The sequence below is a fragment of the Bombina bombina genome, chromosome 5 (genome assembly GCF_027579735.1).
Source record: "Bombina bombina isolate aBomBom1 chromosome 5, aBomBom1.pri, whole genome shotgun sequence".
NCBI classification, from domain to species: Eukaryota; Metazoa; Chordata; class Amphibia; order Anura; family Bombinatoridae; genus Bombina; species Bombina bombina.
In genome coordinates, this window is record NC_069503.1 from 703,099,222 (window position 1) to 703,121,601 (window position 22,380).

The 22,380-nt window shown below is 37.4% G+C and overlaps 1 protein-coding gene across 1 annotated transcript in view; it reads left to right on the top strand.

Annotated features, from left to right (window-relative positions):
- Window positions 1-22,380, top strand: part of LOC128661600 (collagen alpha-1(XXI) chain-like) — a 173,039-nt gene that overhangs the window by 32,392 nt on the left and 118,267 nt on the right. The window contains exon 3 of the mRNA XM_053715836.1: window positions 21,173-21,338. Within this exon, the coding sequence (XP_053571811.1) occupies window positions 21,173-21,338 (166 nt within the window). The remainder of the gene's footprint in view (window positions 1-21,172; window positions 21,339-22,380) is intronic.

The window sequence follows — 22,380 nt, forward strand, 5'->3', positions numbered from 1 at the left end:
GGGAAAGCAGATCCATGACGCTGCATTATGGTGAATGTATAGCGAAATCATGTTACATACTAACTTAACTATGGGCTGATATTAGGGCAAGATTAAGGGAGTAGTACCTATTAATAAGTGTCATTGATGAGAGCTGACAAGCATTGAACTGATATATGACGTCAGCCTGAAAAGGAGGTATCCATTCAAGACGATAGTCTGATCTATTTAAAGATCCCAGTGAGAGGCAGAACCAATTTACATGTAGTATAGTTAATTAGGAGGCAAAGAATAATACAACAAAATAATACCAAGCAGAATTATAGGTCTTCCCAAAGCAGATACTATATAGATAAAAAAGTATTTGAAGACATAGATAAATATATAAATAGGTACAGGGTGGGATGTTAGCGGTTGAGCTCACACTCTATATCACCAGTGCTGTAATGGCTGCCGTAAATAAAATGAGTGTACAAGAGCAGCAATCATGTGACCAACACTCCGCAGCCATGAGAGGTAGTTAAAGAGGCGAGCTATGACACTGTACATCTCAGGTAGCTGAAAGGGTCATTAATGTTTCAGCAGATCAGGCATTAATCAAACCCACTTATAAAGTTGTAAATAATAAGGCCCATACATTTCTTCAAAGTTTAAAGACATTACAGTTATTACTCAAAGAATGCTACGGCAGTTTGTACCAGGGAAGGCAATTCCCTGACGCAGCATTATGGTGACTGTATAGCAAAACATGTTAGATACTAACTTAACCATAGGCTGATACTATGGCAAGATTGAGGGAGTAGTATCTATTAACAAGTGTTATTGATGAAGGCTGACAAGCATTGAACTGGTATATGACTTTACCCTAAGAAAGAAATATCCATTCAAGACAATAGCCTAATCTGTTTAGAGACCCCAGTGGGAAGCATAACCAATTTACATTTAGTACAGTTAATTAGGAGGTAAAAAAAAAATAAAAAAAAATAATACAACAAAATAATAAACTTAAATACAGAATACAACAAAATAATAAAATTAAAGGGACATTATACACTCATTTTTTCTTTGCATAAATGTTTTGCAGATGATCTATTTATATAGCCCATAAAGTTTTTTTTTTTTAAATGTATAGTTTTGCTTATTTTTAAATAACATTGCTCTGATTTTCAGACTCCTAACCAAGCCCCAAAGTTTTATGTGAATACCGTCAGCTACCTTCTCCAGCTTGCTCCTGTTTGTGTAAAGGGTCTTTTCATATGCAAAAGGAGGGGGAGGGGGGGAGTTTCTTATTTCACACTTGCAGTGGGCTTTCCAGCTACCTTTTCAACAGAGCTAAACTGTGAGATTCTAAGTAAGTTTTTAAACAGCTTTATACTGGATTTTTATATCAGTATCTGTGCATCTTGTTCTTTATAGTAGTGTCTATTACATGCACTTATATGAAAATGAGTGTATACTGTCCCTTTAAACACAGAACACATGTACAGCACACAACCCGTTCTAGTGCAACAATTCGGGAGCTCTGCTGACTAGTACATGGACATATAGAATGACACAGTCACCATGTCGGGCTACTGGATAAAGTACATTAGATTACAGACCAGGTGATGGGTATACGTATTCCAAAATGCCCATAATCCTGAGGAAAGCAGCAAGCCCCATTCTGCTGCCAACATGACACCTCAGCCAATGCCTCTCCTGAGTCGCGGTGTAAATTCAGCTCCCGATAGCGACAATAGATCTCCTAAGCCATGGGTGTGTTGTGGCTTGTGCTCCCTCATTCGGTTAAGTTCTCTATCTGCCGCAAACAGACCCGTGTAAAAAATAAGCAGCCAATGGGGCGCCAGCCATCGCATTCCACCAAGTGAGATGTTGCTACGCTGTTGGTATAGGTCATGAAAGGTTATGTGATCCAGGGTCTTATGAGAGGAGTAGCGAGTGTCAGAAACCTGCGGCAACTTAGAGGCATTTTGAACTATTGCAGTGGTTTCAGGTAACTCTGTGTCTAAGTTTGCAGGCGTATTTGCAGGCAGGCTCTGGGTTTCATCCAAGCTCCGTACCTCATTAGAAATAGTTGCCATCGCGGTGACAGCAGAGGCTATGGTGAACACATGTCCCAGTGTTGTATTGGTCAATGGATCTGTGGCAGGATATGTAGTAGCGACTGTATGCAAGCTTTGAGTTAAAACAGAGTGCAGTCCTGCCCCAGCCATCACGGTGATTTCGGGAGCTACCGTTACTTCAGTCGCCCATGCAGTATGATATCTAGGGACATCTAGTGTAGAGGAATCCGCCATCTGATCAGTCAGGCCTGGCCCAGACTTTATATCTTCCTCTAGGCAAGGGTCATGTTCCTCTGCTTTTTCACTGCTATGCTGGTAAAAGCTTTCCTGCGTAATGTCCCAATCATTATCTGGTAAAACAGCTTCTAGTCAGCGCCATTTTGTCAGATTGTCCTCGGGTCCCAGTGCACGGATCTCATCTATCAAATGCTGCGTAGCCTCATCCAGCCTAATAAATTTTGGCAATAACAATTTCATCAAGGAGAGCATAATTTCCGTACACTGGTACTCCCCTGAGGGTGAGCCAGGTATCTTGTGTTCCCGGGCTGTTCCCACACAAGACAGCATGCTGCACATAGCTCCGTTTCCCTTCTTATATTCTACTTTCTCTGACTTCTCGGGGGCCAGATGATAACAATTCTGATCCCATAAGGTTCCCGAACAACTTGCTTGTTAAGGGAGATTAGGATGGCTTAAGAAATGGCCACTTTCAAACAAAACATCTGAGACAATCTGCAGAGCTTCACAATCTTGTGGCCATCTTGGGTCGCCGCCCACCCGGAAGTCTGTATCCACTTTTTATTAGCTTTTTTATCAGTTATTTATATGGATATGTAGAGATTAAAATTTAAAGTTTAAGGCATATGCTAGGAGCTTAGGAATGACCAAGTGGAGGGGTCCCGAATCTGTCTAGGGAAGATTATATCTATTATAAAGCAGGTTGGGGTATGCTCTGATGCCAAGCTTCCCCTCTATTGATACGATTGTACCCAACTTAGGAGTCTAGAACCATCATATAACTGGTTGCAAGTGCTAGCATATCTACCCACAACAGGATTATGTATTCTAAGTTATAGCAGGAATCCACAAGCAGTTTCTCATTAATAGAATATATACAGTTTGGAAGTAATAGACATTAGAGGGGAATGCTAGTTATCATACACTGTGAATGTGCCCCAGGACACCCTTTTAGAATATATACATAAGCCAGAGCTAGAAACAAAAATTAGCAAACAGAAACAGTGCCCAAGTTAAAAACATATAGTTAGTTAGTTACTAAATTTAAAAAGGAGTAAGAAAAAATTACTGCCCAACAACTGCTTAATAGCAGCAGTGATAGAGCAATATTATAGGAATGTTGTAAGGTTGGTCATATGCAGGTTAATTATATGCCCCTCTTCTGAAGAGTCAGCCAAGCAAAAGAAAATACCTAGGTATTTAACAAAAACGTATAAAGCATCGTATTATGCAAGCAAACCACCTTCTACAAACAAATGCTAAGTAACAGATCAACATATATGAACTTTAATTTTTAGTAATAAAGTCTCTGAGGATTGAAATCTTCTTGGTGTAAATAACATAACTTAACAGACCGCTAATGTGGAGTCCCTCTTTAATGTGTTGGATTCAGATCATAGATCGTCATTATAGGGAATAACAGCAAAGAGGCAATAACACAGAGAGCATAATAATACTAGGGATATACGATGTACTAGTCAGTCAATGCAGACCACGTATCAAACAAAGAGAAGAGTCAAGATCTGTTCTTGTGGGGCTGGGGAGATCTACCCCACACCTATTTTCACCATCTTTAGTAAGAGCTCATAAGAAATTCTTTCCGGGATCTGAGGAGACACTCTAGCAGATCCTGTGTAGCAAAGCAACAGAGCTATCAGATTCAAGCCACTAATTTCCATGCTCCGCCGATACAGCTTGTCCTCTTGTGCGGTAGTGGTGACTGTTACTCCAGTGTACGGAGCAAAGCTTCCAGCCTCCCCATACTTATAGATAGGCGTATCTTCGGTATTTATCTGAGGAGTCGTGGGTCCCAAGGGTCCGGGACTCTGCTGCGGTCCCAGCATGCCTTTCTCGCCTAGTATGAACTCGGCATCTGAAGGAGGATCTCCTAATGGGGCAGCCAGCACCGCGCTGGTCCGCTGCGAGTCAGGTATAGCACTCAACTGATGTGTGGTGTTCCGTTCTAATATCTGCGGCCCCATGTTCTGAACTGCAGGCATACATCGCTCCACAGAAGCTAGAGCTGGGTCTGTACGGCAAAGTAATAAGACCGGAATAGGCCTGTCAATCACACAGAAAGCTTCCTCCGTAGGTAGTTCAATCTGAAGCGGAGTCATAACGGCTTTCAGCTCGGATAGGAGGGACATCTGATGGAGGTCCATAGTGCGAGACAATTCTCACAAGGCAATTAGGATCTGTTTGTCCATAGTAGTGGTAGTAATATTTCTCTATCTACTTTACTGTTGCGTATGCACTCGCCGCAGAGGCTTCAGTTAGGAGGTAGGCCTCAATACTAGCAGCGTTACTTTTAGGCACTGTCTCAGTCCTAAGATAGGCAATCCACGTTGTAGACCCCTTTAGAAGCAAAATGTGAAAATTCAGAGATTCTCAAGTTGTCCAAAAGCTAATTGTAGAAGTTAAGTTCCAGGAGCTCTGCCATGATGCTACTTGCTGCTTTGGCGGTTAACTCCGCCCCCCCGAAATCCAAACTTTTTAATTAACATTTTTTTTAAAATAAAATTATTAAAATTTACTATTTTCCTTCGTGTAAGTCATACTCTTCTTTGTTCGTGTCTTTGGTCTGGGTTTTGTTTTCTAAAATACAAATAATAGTCTATATTTATTTAAAACAACAAATATCACCTTTCTAAATACAGTACTATAATATCCTTCATAGGTTACTATCTATACAAATAAATTAAAAACAATATAAAACTGCATTTAGGTTGCATGTATACTCTGTATTATGACATGTAAATATTGCATAAATAAAATAAGATATAGATATAAGATAAAGGGCAGAGAGCTCCAGTCCGACTCAGACGCCAGCAAGGTGGAGGTGGAGTACTGGTTTGGGCTGGTATCATCAAAGATGAGCTTGTGGGGCCTTTTCGGGTTGAGGATGGAGTCAAGCTCAACTCCCAGTCCTACTGCCAGTTTCTGGAAGACACCTTCTTCAAGCAGTGGTACAGGAAGAAGTCTGCATCCTTCAAGAAAAACATGATTTTCATGCAGGACAATGCTCCATCACACGCGTCCAAGTACTCCACAGCGTGGCTGGCAAGAAAGGGTATAAAAGAAGAAAATCTAATGACATGGCCTCCTTGTTCACCTGATCTGAACCCCATTGAGAACCTGTGGTCCATCATCAAATGTGAGATTTACAAGGAGGGAAAACAGTACACCTCTCTGAACAGTGTCTGGGAGGCTGTGGTTGCTGCTGCACGCAATATGAACAGATCAAAACACTGACAGAATCCATGGATGGCAGGCTTTTGAGTGTCCTTGCAAAGAAAGGTGGCTATATTGGTTACTGATTTGTTTTTGTTTTGTTTTTGAATGTCAGAAATGTATATTTGTGAATGTTGAGATGTTATATTGGTTTCAGTGGTAAAAATAAATAATTGAAATGGGTATATATTTGTTTTTTGTTAAGTTGCCTAATAATTATGCACAGTAATAGTCACCTGCACACACAGATATCCCCCTAAAATAGCTATAACTAAAAACAAACTAAAAACTACTTCCAAAACTATTCAGCTTTGATATTAATGAGTTTTTTGGGTTCATTGAGAACATGGTTGTTGTTCAATAATAAAATGAATCCTCAAAAATACAACTTGCCTAATAATTCTGCACTCCCTGTAACCTGTTAGCAGCAAAAGGCATCCAGTGCTCTATTAATCTCCGGTGTCTGATTCCTTTATGTACCCTCTAAAAAACAAACAGTGCATACTCCTGCATCTGTGCTAGGTAGTAGTGATGTCGCGAACCTAAAATTTTCGGTTCGCAAACCGCGGACTCGAACTTCCGGTATTGTTCGCGAATGCGCGAACCGCCATTGAATTCAATAGGCAGGCGAACTTTAAAACCTACAAGGACTCTTTCTGGCCACAATAGTGATGGAAAAGTTGTTTCAAGGGTACTAACACCTGGACTGTTGCATGCTGGAGGGGGATCCCTGGCAAAACTCCCATGGAAAATTACATAGTTGATGCAGAGTCTGCTTTTAAGCCATAATGGGTCTAAATCAACTAACATTCCCAAAGTGGCTGTCTCAAAACATCCCGGACAGAAGATAGATTGATAGTGATAGATAGGATAGATAGATATACATAGATTGATAGTTAGATAGAATCGATAGAAGAGAAATAGATAGATTTGTTAGATATATAATTACCCTAATAAATTCTAATAATCAAACATGCGTTCTTGGACCCAACTAGCTTGTGTTAATTAGTACTTTTCTTAGCACTTTAATCCCTGTTCCCCCCCCTATCGGGGGAGTTCTATATGGCCTGCCAGATTACCCTGAAAAATTATAATAATAAGACATGTGGTCTGCTACCTATTTTAACGAGGTTGTGTTTTAAGTACTACCATTCTTAGCACTTTAATCTCTGTAACTCCCCCTATTTGGTGAGGTCTATACAGGAGGTAAATTAAATTCAATGGCACTAGGAGACTGAATATTTGCAGTCCAAAAAATTATGATTTTTTTTTTTTTATTACTGTTACAAGAATTGTGATTGGTGCCACTAATTGGCTACTTGGGCCTGGCAGACAGGCTGGCAGATATGAGTCGTGGATGGTAGGTAGGGCAGCAATTTAACACAGTATGCTGTGTAAGTGACAAAAACACAGGACTGATAGAAAATTAAGTTACATTACACTAGCAAAATATTTGAAAATTTTAGATTTTAATATTAAAATTATGTTAAGAAGTGCAATGCACATATGACTCTATGAGTGGTCGCACTGGCTGGCTGCTACGTAGGGCAGCAATTATAACAACAGTATGCTGTGTAAGTCAGATAGACAGTTAGACACAGGCCTGATAGAAAATACAATTAGATTACACTAGCATAATGATTTAAAGACTTTTTTTTGGAAATTTTAAGAAAAAGGTTAAGCACATACATATGAGTCGTGGCTGATAGCCTTGGAAGGGCAGCTATTAAAAACAGTAGGCTATGTATGTCGGATACACACACGCCTGATAGAAAATACTATTAGATTACACTAGAAAAATGATTGAAATTATTTTTTGGGGGGGGAAATTAAAAAAAGGTTAAACACATATGAGTCGTGGCTCATAGACTAGGGAGGGCAGCAAGTAAACACAGTAGGCTCTCTATGTAAGCAAAACACACAGGCCGGATAGAAAATTAGATTTGATTACACTAGCAAACAAATTTAAACTTTTTTTTTTTTTATATTAAAATTAAGGTGAAAGAAAAATAGATATGAGTGCTGGGTGGCTGCCTGGCACAGACCAATTAACCAAAAGACTGAAAAAAAAAGAGGTATATTAATGCTGAGTGAGCCTGACAGACACAGGCATGATAGTAAATGTAATTAGATTACACTAGAAAAATATTTTTTTGTGTTTTTTTTTTAAATTAAAAATAATGTTATAAACGGATATTAGCACTGCTGGCTGCTGGCTGGCACAGAGCAATGAACCAGAGTATATGCTGTGTGACACTGGCCTGATAGAAAATGAAAAAAAATTACACTAGAAAAATAATTATATTTTTGGGTTAGTTAAATTTAAACTAATGTTGTTAGGGAGATATCAGTGGTGGCAGTAGTCACAGCATATGCTGTGAGCCTTAAACACACAGCTGAAAGCCAGGCAAATGCTAATTAAAAAAAAAAAAAAATGGCACGAAATATAGCCCTAAAAAGGGCTTTTTGGGGTGCTGTGCTTGCAGCAGAGATGAGTGGAGTCCTTCTGGACTGTAAATACACTAGCCTAGCTATGTTTTTCCTATTAATGTCAGGAGCAAAAACATAACACGTCCTATCATTAAAAAAGCAAGGTCGTTATGAGTCTAAAATGGCAGATTCCGAGTAGCTGGGAGTGTCTGTGAGGGAGTGTCTGATGTTGATTGGCTCTAATGTGTCAGGCGGCTGTGACATAAAGGGTCAAAGTTTCCACAATGATGACACATAGGGGCGGATCGAACATCGCCATGTGTTCGCCCACAAACGCGAACACGAACAAGCTATGTTCGCTGTGAACCGTTCGCGGGCGAACAGTTCGGGACATCACTACTAGGTAGTTATAAATGATGTAATATGCAATGTTGCCCATAATTCCCAGGGTAAACTATGCTTCGTTATTTGTCTTCACCCAGCACAGATATCCAAGGACAGAAGCATGCTCAGTTTTTTTCAGGGGGCACATGAAGGAGCAATGTTGAGAGGAGATTTTAAAAAATGCTGCTCCGCTCCCCAAAAAATAACATTCATTTTCTAGGCACTAGACATACGTCTAAATACACACATCAGTACTAAGTATCATTTAAAGGGACACTGAAGCCAATTTTTTTCTTTTGTGGTTCAGATAGAGCATTCAATTTTAAGCAACTTTCTAATTTACTCCTATTATCAAATTGTTTTCATTCTCTTTGTATCTTTATTGAAATGCAAGAATGTAAGTTTAGATGCCAGCCCATTTTTGGTGAACAACATGGGTTGTTCTTGCTGATTTGTGGATAAATTCATCCACCAATCAACAAGTGCTTTCCAGGGTTCTGAACCAAACAAATAGCTTAGATGCCTTTTTCAAATAAAGATAGCAAGAGAACGAAGAAAAATTGATAATAGGAGTAAATTAGAAAGTTGCTTAAAATTGCACACTCTATCTGAATCACGAAAGAAAACATTTGGGTTCAGTGTCCCTTTAACAATAGTTTTTTTTATCTTATAGTAATAATAAACCAAAATAGTAGGAAAACTGTGTCAAAGTAAAATATTCTGTATCTATTATAAGCAATAATATGATTCATTAGGTCAGATATATACCATATACAGAGACTTATTATAGTGCACTTCCTAACTTAGCTCTTCTCAATAGAATAACAGCATTGTACCAAAATGCAAAACCTACACTGCTTAAAGGCATATTATTATTACATTTTATGGGCAAGATTATAAATCATGCAGCAAGTCTGTTTTTCCCAGTTGAGAAAACACTGCGCGCATTATGGCTTTTTGCATTTGGGGTTGTGCAGGTATTACCAGTTGAAAAATAACTTATTTTGCACGCACGTTAACCTACATAGTTCAAAAAGTCCTATTGCGTGTGCCTTCATGTATTCACCCATAGAATTCAATGGAGAAAACAAATAGAAAAACAACAACTCCCTAATCTGTTGCTCAAAGCCCATAACATATTCTCCTTGAAAAGTGTACATGAAAATGCAAATATTTCATATTGCAAGAATGTTTTGTTAACGGAATATGTTCTATTTATTTATAAATAAATATTTCTCTATATATGTGATGATTTTGGACAGCTATATCTATTTATAGCGAGATATGTATATGAATATAGATATACGTATGTCTAGATATCTCGAGATCTATGTGGGAATATCTCTTTGAAAATCCATCTAAGATATTGTTTAATGTGAATAAGATTGTAATGTGAAATATTTCATTATCTCCATAGATAAACATATGACTATACATATAAATCCACGTTTCTCTATGTATGTGTATGTATGTCAATGTAAAATGCCTTTGTCCGCTTTTTTTTTCTTCTAACACCCGAGATCTCCTATCTTTGAGCCCTTATAACTTTTTGTTGTGCAATATATTTTTAAAATAATATATTAATAGACTGTATTAATTTGAGTGTAAGTGTACTTTGTAATGTATTTTTTAAGTGTTTTGTGAAACATTTTTTTTGCGGAAAACTGTTAACTAAGCTCTTCAAGCGCGGAAAGGATTGTTGCGTAAAAGGCGCGATTTTTCAAGACCTGTAATATCTGCACAATGAAATTTGGTTGCGAAAAGACCATATCGCTTGTGGAAAATACATACTGCGCAACTTGTAATCTTGCTCAAAGTGACTTAAAAACAAATGTACAATTATAAAATGTGTGTGCTGCGTCCTGCAGGACACTACCAAATTGTGAACTCTCTCCAGCAAAACATGATCTTGTTTTCTGGGGGAAAATGCAGGAAGGTGTGTTGTTAAATATTAACTATTATTCAGATGGTTTTATGTGATGCATTAGTAATCATGTATATTGTCATTGGTTATAGGTATTTTAATGTGATTAGTGATTTTATTTATGATGTTTGTTCCTCTGAGCAAACTCTATGATTAACATACTTTTGTTTATGTTTACAGCTGAATTCACAGATTTTATTTTTTTTGACATACAAAGTAAAAAACTGCATACTAAGCTTAAAAGGACATAAACGTGCATTAAGAAAATACTGTGGGCTAGATTACAAGTGCGGCGCAAGCAGTTTTGCGCTAGCGCAATCGTGATTTTGAAGGCCATTTTCCTAGCGCAATCACCTTTTCCAATTCAATCCTTACCGTGATCTAAGAGCTGTGGTAAACTGGGTTCCAAAAATAAAAAATGCACTAAACACAACAAAAATACATAACAAAGTACACTTACACTCATAAACTATAAGATTAACCCCTACACTGCCACCACCCATATCGCAAACACTAAATAATACTATTAACCCCAAAACCGCCATTCCCCCCACATCGCAAACTATCTAAATAAACTACTAACCCCTAAACCGCCATCCCCCCACAACCCAAATTTTATAAACTAACATCTAAATCCCCTAACCTAACACCCCCTAAGTTTCCATCCTCACCACTGCTAACTCATCTAAATGTGTCTTTTTAAGCTATGTGAATGGCCAGATGCTGCTTAGTAGGCCACGTGCATACGTCAGCTTTGTGGCCTGCCGAATGTGGAGCCGGATTTATTCTTGTGAAAGTGAAACACAATAAGATCTGTGTAAATCCAGATCTAAGTGTGTTGCAATTTTCTTATTGAAATTGTAATCTGGAATGAGCGTTCTGGAAAATTAGTCCAATAATATAAAGTTGGATTTAGAGTGCATGGAGGCTCGTCCCCTATAAAAACCCATTCATAATTTCACAATCTCGTTTAAAGGTCTCTTAGAAAGATACTAAGCAGCAAGGAAGCAGGGTCACAAATTGAAGTTTTTAGGAAGTGAAAATTCTGTGAAAAAAAAGCTATTGCCATGCTGGTTGCAGTTCACAATAAAATAGATCTGGGCGCTTGACAAACAAGAGAAATAAATCTAGTTTAAAAGAATCCTTGTTAAAGGGCTAAAATACGCATATAGCGATAGATAGACAGTGCATAGGGCGGCCATCCAGATAACCTAAAAGATGCATCTAGATGGGTTAACAGTGATGCAGATGGAAATGGATTGCAATAGTTAACACTGAAAACTGCGACTACGCAATCTCCTTTAAAACCTGGCTTTGATATTGCCTTTACTGTTTGTGACAATCTCGTCAGTGCCAGTGAGAAATACACTCAACTATAAAAAATGTAATATGGAATCACGCCATTTGCAGATGTTTGTGTCCTGAAGTGATTTGTCATCAGATTCACTTATCTGTACATGGTATCACATTGGGGCCTATTGATCAAGCTCTGTATGGAGCTTGAAGCCCCATGTTTCTGGTGAGCCTTCAGGCTCGCCAAAAACACAAGTTATGGAGCAGCGGTCTAAAGACTGCTGCACCATAACCTGTCCGCCTGCTCTGAGGAGGCGGACAGCGATCACCAGAAATCAACCCGATCAAACACGATTGGGTTGATTGACACCCCCTGCTAGCAGCCAATTGGCCATGAATCTGCAGGGAGCAGCGTTGCACCAGCAGTTCCCAAGAACTGCTGGTGCAATGCTAAATGCGGAGAGCGTAATTCTGTCCACATTCAGCGATGTCTGTCGGACATGATCTGCTGAATGATTGGATCATGTCGGACAGTCATTTGATAAATTGGCCCCATTGTCTTTACATTTACATATGTATATGTCCCTATACATGTATAAATGTGTGCCCTGTTGACTGTATACAAGCTCTCCAATAGGGATCAATAAAGCTTTAATGAATCAATTCCAGACATGTTAGCAAACCTCTAAAATGTCTCCAGTAGCCATTTCAGAGCGTTTAACAACAGGTACTTGAAAAGCCCTTCATAGGAATTATCAAGTTCCTTGAAGTGCTGAATTTTATAAGCCAAAACTGGGCTTGAAAAGTAGATGACAACTGAGATAAAAATGTATTTTGATCGATGAGCAGTTTTCAGCTCCATAGGCTTTTTTCTAGCGAGTGCGGGAATCATCCGAAATCTCTCACACACTCACATTCTCTCTCACTCACACACACACACACTGTCTCCCATGCACAAATATGCTATATATGCTAATCCTTTAGAAAAGATTATCCAGTCATTTTCCACAAACATCACCATTAAAGGCTAAAGGTAATTTCTCTTGATAAATCATATGATACATTTTTCTAAAGAATAGATTCATATGCACTCATTAGGCTGCCAACAGCCTCATTGATTAGGTGAGATCATGTTTGAAATGAATTGAGACTGTTTCACCTATGTTTTCCAATGTTTCATTTGTAGTGTTCTGCTATTAACATATTGGAGTAGATTTATTAAGCAGTGGAGGCTGCTTTCTACGCCTATCGTCTCAGGCTCACCTGAAATGGAAGTTAAGAAGCAGTGGTTCTTCTAGGTGGCGGACTGAAATCATCCCGATCTGATCGGGATGATTGACACCCCTGCTAGCGGCCGATTGGCCGTGAAATTGTAGGGGGCGTCATTGCACAAGCATTTCACTAGAAATGCTTGTGCATTGATAAATGCCGACAGCATATGCCATTAATACATCTACCCCATATAGTTGAGTTACATGTCCCAAAACATCATATTTTGCACAGCAATTGAGAACCTGTAGCAATGCAGAAAAACAATAGATACAACAGCAACATCAAAACGGGCATAAAATCCAAATGTTTTCTTTCATGATTCAGACAGAGCAAGTCATTTTAACAACTTTCCACTTTACTGTTATTATATAGTTTGCTTTGTTCTCTTATCCTTTGTTGTAAAGCATGCCTAGGTAGGCTCAGGAGCAGAAATACAATACTGGGAGCTAGCTGCTGATTGGTGGCTGCACTGATATATTTATTGTTATTGGCTTACCAGATGTGTTCAGCTAGCTCCTAGTAGTGTATTGCTGTTTCTTTAACATGCTTGCAAAAAGGGATTTGTAAATTTTTTGTAATTGTGAAATATTATTGTGTTTGTTTTATTAGGAAAAAGTAGTCTGACTGGCTGGAAAGAGAGGCATCTTAAATGTGAACAAGGGACTGGCAGTTGGCGTTTTAAACAGTGGTCTAGGCTTTTTATAGAAACCTTGTCCAAGCATGTGGTGCTCTACAAATAACCGATAATAATAATAATTAAGACAAGATTGGATGTGGGAGGTGTCTTGTCTTGTGGTCATGTTCCGCTATTTCAAACTTGACAATGTTGTCTTGTGTTTATTTTTCTTTTATGGGTTGGATGGGTCCAAATCTTTATGAATTCTGGAATTTATGATTTGCGATATTACGGCGATTTTCTACAGTGAGATATTAGTTGTTGTTTTTAGTTTTACTGATGCTAGACCATTGATTAGCATGTACTTTTATGTTATGCCAGAGACCCATCATTTCAGGCTCACCTGAAGCGGAAGTTAATAAGCAGCGGTCATAAGACCACTGCTTCTTAACATGTCCGCCTCCAGTGAAATCATCCCGATCCGATAAAAATGGGATGATTGACAGCCCCTACTAGCGGCCCATTGTCCGCCGCATTGAATAACTTATTTCACTAGAAATGCTTGTGCAGTGATAAATGACACATGCAGAAAAATGATAAATTTAGCAATGTCGAGCAGCGAATAAAGTCCACTTGACATTTAGTAAATCTGCCCCTTTGTCCTTACTTTGCTTCATTTTCTGCAGAAAATGGATCTAAAACAGTTGCTTACTGACAGCATTGAGACTAGCAGAAAAAAATTATATAGAAAGCTTGACAAATGAAGGGAGCTAAGGAGCAATGGTTCCTAAAATTCTAGATCTGACAACTAACTATTTGTCAAAGATTCTACGGGCTGAGCTATAGTGAGTCATGTCCACTGGACATTGCTAAATGCAGACAACATACGCTGTCCACATTTAACATTGTACAAGCATTTCACCAGAAATGCTAGTGCGATGCTGCCCCCTGGTCACTGAATTAAATATTTGGTGGTGGAGATATTAAGGAGCAGCGGTCTTATGACCGCTTCTTCTTAACTTCCGTTTCAGGCGAGCCTGAAAAGATGGGTCTAAAAAGCAGAATCCACTGCTTAATAAATGGAGCCCTACTTGTTGATGTAATTTCATTCTTCATCTTGTTACTCCTGGTAACAACCAAGGCAGACATCCTATGAGCAGCTTGTGAGGCCCATGTGGAAGAAGATACTTCTTAATAAGTGAATATACTCATTCTAAAGAATCATATGTATTTGAAGACCTTTGCACATTGATATTTGGGGACAATGAGCTTTACCTGTCCATCAGTTTGAATTTGGACTTACCGTCTTCTATTTGGGCACTAGTAATCACATGACAGAATGGACCTGGCAGTGGCGCTTTGGCGGTGATGCCAGGCTGCTCTTTTTATGTTGAATTTAAGATAAAGGTACTGTTATTTACAATCCCCCATGCCCCTTTTTCCTTTGATATCTTTTGGTGACTTTTTTACATGGAGTTGATAAAGGAGTATTTTTATACTAAGGAATTTTTTTAGACATATATTAAGCTGGTCAGAATTTCAAGTAATAATACACTATGGGCGTATATTCTGTTTTTAATATATGTATCGATCGTCTTTTTTATTTTCTTCTATAATCACATTTTTGTGTTCTATGTAAAATCATTCTCTGCCTCTATAAATTTAGCTGGCGTCTCAGTATTTGAGGCAGATATTAGCTTTCAAAAAATTCTGTCAACACCTGCATCAAGGTAATTTGTGGACACTGAGAAAAACTCATTTAGTTTGCATGCATTACTTTTTCAGAAAGTGCTGTAGCTGTGGTCCTTCTGGTGCTACTATAGAGAGCATTTGAAATACTATTACAAATACAGTGTATTGATTTGAATTTTTCAAATTCGAATATTACATAATTCGAATTGAATTATTAGAAAAATTCGAATCAAATATTGCATTTAAATAAAGCATTAGAAATGCTATTACATTAAACAAATGTAAAAATGTTGTACAGACATTCTAAATTCAAAACAAACAAACGAATGTGTTAATATTTGTTTAATTTTTCAAATGTTGCAAATCATTCGCCCATCCCTACTGAGAAGGCACTGGCTGGTATCAGAGTGCTGAGGTATTAGATGCACTATACAATTATACACTCAGACAAACACAGACAAACACAGACACACACACAGAGGGACACACATAAAGAGGGGCATACATACACAGGGACACACACACAGGGATACATTGTAGAAAAACATAATATCCATTTTAATTTGTATTTAGTATTTAAAAACAGCAAATTTACACCTGCTGCAGGTCAACATATAAGCTTACCAAATGGGAACAGGAATTGTTCAAAAAATAATTTTTTAATGTTTACGTAATTTGCAGCATTTTATAAATAGTTCTATAGATCTATTAACATGGAGAACTATAAAGTGCCACAGCGCAGATGGACTCTTATCCTGAGGGAGAGAAAGGGAGGGAAGAATAGGGAGATGATCTGGAGAATGGGGCAGAGAGAGGGACAGTTTCCCAAGAGCTACAGCCCCTTACCTGCAGACTGGGTGAAGCTTGCCCTGGGGCCTGAGACCTGAGTCAAGTAAGCAATGATGCTGGGGCTGGGAGTGGCAGGTTCAAGCTGCTATTAGGGTTGCCACCTTTACTTTAGGCCAAACACAAAACTCTTGAGCCGCATACAGCACAGTATATATGAAACATGTTAAGTCTAAACATATCTATATATCACACCTTATTCTATCCTCATTTATTTCTTGTTACATGTAAACTGCAGCAAAAGTGTGGGAGTTAGAGAAATTCTGTAAGGTTGGATAGGCAGGCCTGCTAGAAGGCCTGGCCAAATCTCAGTTGTGCAAATCCAAAACAGAAGTCAGCAGCACTGTCCAGGTTTTATATAAAGACTATCGGCTAGATTACGAGTTTTGCGTTATGGCTCATAACGCTGCTTTTTCACTACCGCTGGTATTACGAGTCTTGCAGGTACAGCTGTACCGCACATCTTTTTGGCCATAACGCAACGTAACTACCGCAGCTTTCAAAAAGTCATTTTTCAATGGGACTTCCACAGCGCCGGTATTACGAATTTGCCTGTCTGGCCAAAAAGTGAGCGGTACAGCCCATAACTACAAGATCCGTACCGTAAACTGAAAGTCAGTAGTTATGGGTTTTACGTTACAAAGCTGTACCATAAAACTCATAACTAAAGTGCTAAAAAGTACACTAACAGCCATAAACTACCTATTAACCCCTAAACTGAATCCCTCCCGCATGGCAAACACTATAATAAAATTATTAACCCCTAATCTGCCGCTCCAGACATCGCCGCCACTATACTAAACATATTAACCCCTAAACTGCCATACTCCCGCATCGCAAACACTAGTTAAATATTATTAACCCCTAATCTGCTGTCCCTAACATCACCACAACCTACATTACTGTTATTAACCCCTAATCTGCCACCCCTAACGTCGCTGCCACTATACTAAAGTTATTAACCCCAAAACCTAACCCTAAGTGTAACCCTAACACCCACTAACTTTAATATAATTAAAATAAATCTAAAGAAATATTACTATCATTAACTAAATAATTCCTATTTAAAACTAAATACCTATAAAATAAACCCTAAGCTAGCTACAATATAACTAATAGTTACATTGTAGCTATCTTAGGCTTTATTTTTATTTCACAGGCAAGTTTGTAGCTAGTAAATAGTTAATAATTATTTACTAACTATTCTACCTAGTTAAAATAAATACAAACTTAGCTGTGAAATAAAAATAAAACCTAAGATAGCTACAATGTAACTATTAGTTATATTGTAGCTAGCTTAGGGTTTATTTTACAGGTAAGTATTTAGTTTTTAATAGGAATTATTTAGTTAATGATAGTAATATTTCTTTAGATTTATTTTAATTATATTAAAGTAAGTGGGTGTTAGGGTTACACTTAGGGTTAGGTTTAGGGGTTAATAACTTTAGCATAGTGGCGGCGACGTTGGGGGCGGCAGATTAGGGGTTAATAAGTGTAGGTAGGTAGCGACGACATTGGGGGCGGCAGATTAGGGGTTAATAAGTGTAATGTAGGTGGCAGCGATGTTAGGGGCGGCAAATTAGGGGTTAATAAGTGTAGGTAGGTAGCAGCGATGTCGAAGGCGGCAGATTATGGGTTAATAAGTATAATGTAGGTGTCAGCGATGTCAGGGGCGGCAGATTAGGGGTGTTTAGACTCCGGGTTTATGTTAGGCTGTTAGGTGTAAACATAACTTTTCTTTCCCCATAGGAATCAATGGGGCTGTGTTACGGAGCTTTACGCTCCTTTATTACAGGTGTTAGGCTTTTTTTTAGCTGGCTCTCCCCATTGATGTCTATGGGGAAAATCCTGCACAAGCACGTAAAACCAGCTCAAAGCAGTGCTGGTATTTGTGTGCGGTATGTAGCTCAATGTAGCTCAACGCTGCCATATTGCCTTCTAACACCGGGTTTTTGCAAACCTGTAATAGCAGCGATATAGGGGGGTGAGCGGTGGAAATAACTTGCAAGTTAGCAGCGAGCCACTCATAACGCAAAACTCATAATCTAGCCGTATTTTATTTACTAATTTTAAAATTTGAATGTTCAGAAATGAAATATTGTATAAGAAAAGTTTTGTGTGACTTAGGTTGCAAGTATAGGATTTCAATATGGCTAGTATAGGGTTAAAATGTATATACCTATGAATGATCACTAGGTGGCAGTATGAAATAATATACCTTTGAGAGGAGTGGCTATGAAGAGTATTTAAAGGGACAATGAACCCAAATTTTTTCTTCCGTGATTCAGATAGAGCATGCAATTTTAAGCAAATGTCTAATTTACTCCTATTATCAAATTTTCTTCATTCTCTTGGTATCTTTATTTGAAAAGCAAGAATGTAAGTTTAGATGCCGGCCCATTTTTGGTGAAAAACCTGGGTTGTTCTTGCTGATTGGTGGATTAATTTAACCGACCAATAAACAAGTGCTGTCCAGCTCTGAACCAAAAATAGCTTAGATGCCTTCTTTTTTAAATAAAGATAGCAAGAGAACGAAGAAAATTTGATAATAGGAGTAAATGAGAAAGTTGCTTAAAATTGCATGCTCTATCTGAATCACGAAAGAAAAAATTTGGGTTCAGTGTCCCTTTAACCTGTGATAACTATGTAGACAAACATGCATGATTAATGGTGTTGACCCAAAACGTTGTATTTTTTTGACCCAGTCTTGTTGAAATAAGGATCTTTTATTATAAAAGCCCGGACAGTGCTGCTGACTTCTGTTTTGGATTTGCTCTACATAAGGTTTGGCAGTTACCTTACAACAACTTGCACTTATTTTGAATCTCTCCAAATCTCAGTTGTGACGCCTGTAGTTACTCCTGTATGTAATCACAATCATCAGTTTAAAATATCACTAACAGAAATATATATACAGTATATATTGTAAGGCATCACAAATACTCAAATTTGCAGTCATACCAGTACTCATGTGTTCACCTCTTTAAATTTTCCTAGATAATATTTACAACCCATGTTACCTAGATACTATTTTATAGGATTATAAGCACTGTGTAAAATGCAGCAAATGCAGACAATTTGCATATTGTAGGTATTAAAGGGACATGAAATGCAAAAAAGTTATTTCATGATTTAGATAGAGCAACTAAGCATATATTTTTAACAACTTTTAAATTTACTTCCACTATACAATATATACAAATTTGCTTCATTCTCTTAGTATACTTTGTTGAAGGAGCAGTGTTGTGAATATTATACTTATTATTATTATTATTATTATTATTATTATTATTATTATTATTATTATTATTATTTCAGTAGTGTACACGCAAAGTGTATTATGTGTTTAGACACAATAAATATTATGGAACCTCTATATCATTCTGATAATGTAACTCAATATTTATATAATAGCGGTTACCAACTTTGCAGGGGCAATGTGTGCAATTTAATAATATTCTGAATTATATCATTTGCAAAGGATAATATATATAAAACCTGAATCCTTTATGTTCTGATTTGTCTATTAATTAAACTAAGCAAACTTAGTTTATTAAAAGAATTATTAGAAATAATAAGCAATATTTGAATAAAGCAAATCAATAAGCATACATCATTACAATGATTTAATGATTATCAGGTTAAAACTAATGAAAACAATCACTAAATTATTTTACTTTCAGTAGCTTGTATGTATAATAGAGAAACAGAAACTTTTGTTATTTAAATTATCAGCATAGCTGGCAAGAATCAGGTAAACTAATAATCCTGGCAAACCATAAGAAAATGATATTATTGCCAGATTCCTTATTGACCCAGTGTTATTGTCGACATATAAGACCAGGTTAACAGGAATTACCTAACAAAATATTTGTGACTATAAAGGGCAAACCAGAATTGATTAACTTACCTGATTCAATAATAAAACTTTGAATATAAATGTAAAGAACATACATCATATTAACAAATCTGTTTCATATAGGTTTGTTTCATACTTATCAACATTGTGGGATCTTTCACTGGGGTTCAGTGTAAAAAGACCCTCTTAGGTTACCCCTGGACCCTCTCTTGCCATTATCCTGACTTGTCTGGTCAGCTTAGCCTCCCATCTCCTCTGGATACGGTGTGGTCATCATGCATGCTCAGTGTGGCCCCTTGTGTAGTCTGCTTGTGTCCTCTTCTCCCCCTTTTGTGGGTGAGTGTGTATTTTATGGAAAACGCTTAACTACACCCCAACTGATAAGGTTAGGTTCACATAATTGATTGGCTAACACTAATTACAGATTAATTAACATTTTTCTTAATAAGCTAAGATTTAGAAGTTAGAATATTTTTCCCTCAGAAGATGGCACTTGTCACTAAGCTATAACAGACAAATATGTATTTTGTAAATATATTCTGAAAACAAGTCAGTATCTCTATTTGACCATTAACCAAGGTTGAACCCCACTAATGTTTATAGAAAAGAGACTTACTGGAACCATGTATGAAAAACATGGGGATATTTGTGGATATTTATACCAATAATATAATAATAGGAATCATGCAGCTATGTTGGGGACCTTGATTATTATAATAACTAAGCATGAATGATTTTGTTATAGTACAAAAACTTTACCGTAAGCAATTATATACTGAGAAGCAACACTAGCTAATAGCTACATATTAATACTGAAAAATAATATATATGTGTATGTGTACCTGAATATATAAGTAAATACACATGATAAATTTTACCACTATATTATATAGCACAGACATATGTGATTAATCTGCAATATCAAAATGTTGACTTTTACCAGACAATTGTCCTGACAAGCAGCAATGCACTACTGGGAGCTAGTTAAACATATTGGTAAGCCAATAACATTGAGGCATATATGTGTATATGTTTAGGGCAGCAAAGAACAAAGATGTAGGGAATGGTGCTGTCTGGAGAAGTCATAAGTATTAGGCAAGTCTAAAAACAAAGAAACAAAAAGAAGCACAGTTAATTATCTTGATCAAGTATATTTTAAGTCTGGGATCTGTACAAATAACTGATCAGAGAACCTATTAAATGCATTAAGAATATATTAAAATGAAATGCTATAACTGATTTCTCCCCCCCCCCCCCACCAACTGCAATGATTATTAAATTGCCAGTAATGATTTGACTGGTTTACTATTAATGTTTAATTAATGTGTACCAAAATATTTTTACAGAGTCTGTGTGCCCTACTCGAATACCAGTAGCATCACGTGATGAAAAGGGGTTTGAGCTACTTGTAGGCATGAAAATTCATAAAAAAGGCCAGAAAATAACAGGTTCACTTGCTTCAGAGAAAGCTTACCTGCTCACACCTGATGTAGACGTGACAGAAAATACAAGGTATGGCTTGCCATTAAACATATCTTAGTAATGTGCTATGTATATTGTATATAAGGATATCTGACTACATTTGCAAGTCCAAAGTATTCTTTTCCACCAAATTTTTGGAAAGAAATCTTGTCTATACTGCGATCTTGCCACTGTAAGAATTCGCTATCTAACCATCTTAATCGCTGTTGAGTGATGTCATTATGGTAGTTAGGGTTACAGCTAGGATTACAGTTAGAGCTTAGGTTATAGTTGGGACCAAGTTTATAGTTGTGGTTAGGGCTAACAGTTGGGTTAGGGATAAGATTGCAGTTTGGGTTAGAGATAAGGTTACTATTAGAGGAAGTGCTTGTAGTTATGATTATGACTAAGGTTAGCGTAAGTGCTATGGTTAGCATTAGCGTTAGTGTTAAGATTAGGGTTAGAACTAGGGCTAGTATTAGAGTATGTGATGGGTTATAGGCTAAGATTAGGTTTTAGATAAGAGTAAGCGTTAGGACAAAATTTGGGTTTATGGCTAAGGTTATAGTTAGAGTTATGGAAACACTTAGAGGCATGGTTAGCATTCAGGTTAAAGTTTTGGCTAGGATTCAGTTAGGGTTTATTTTAGATTTAGGGTTAGGGCTAAAGATGGAGTAAGGACTTGGGTTAGATTTAGGGACAGGGCTATGGTTAGCATTACTTTAAAGGGATATGATTTTTTTTTTCTTTCATGATTCAGATAGAGCATGCAGTTTAAGCAACTTTCTGATTTACTCCTATTATCAATTTTTCTTCATTCTCATGGTATCTTTATTTGAAAAGTAGGAATGCAAGCTTAGGAGCTGGCCAATTTTTGGTTCAGATCCTGGGTAGCACTTGCTAATTGGTGGCTAAATGTATGAACCAAAAATTGTCCGGCTCTTAAGCTTACATACCTGCTTTTTCAAATAAAGATACAAAAAGAAGGAAAAAAAATAATAATAGGAGTAAATTAGAAAGTTGCCTTAAATCACATGCTCTATCTGAATCCTAAATGAAAAAAAAAAATGGGTTTCATATCCCTTTAAGGATA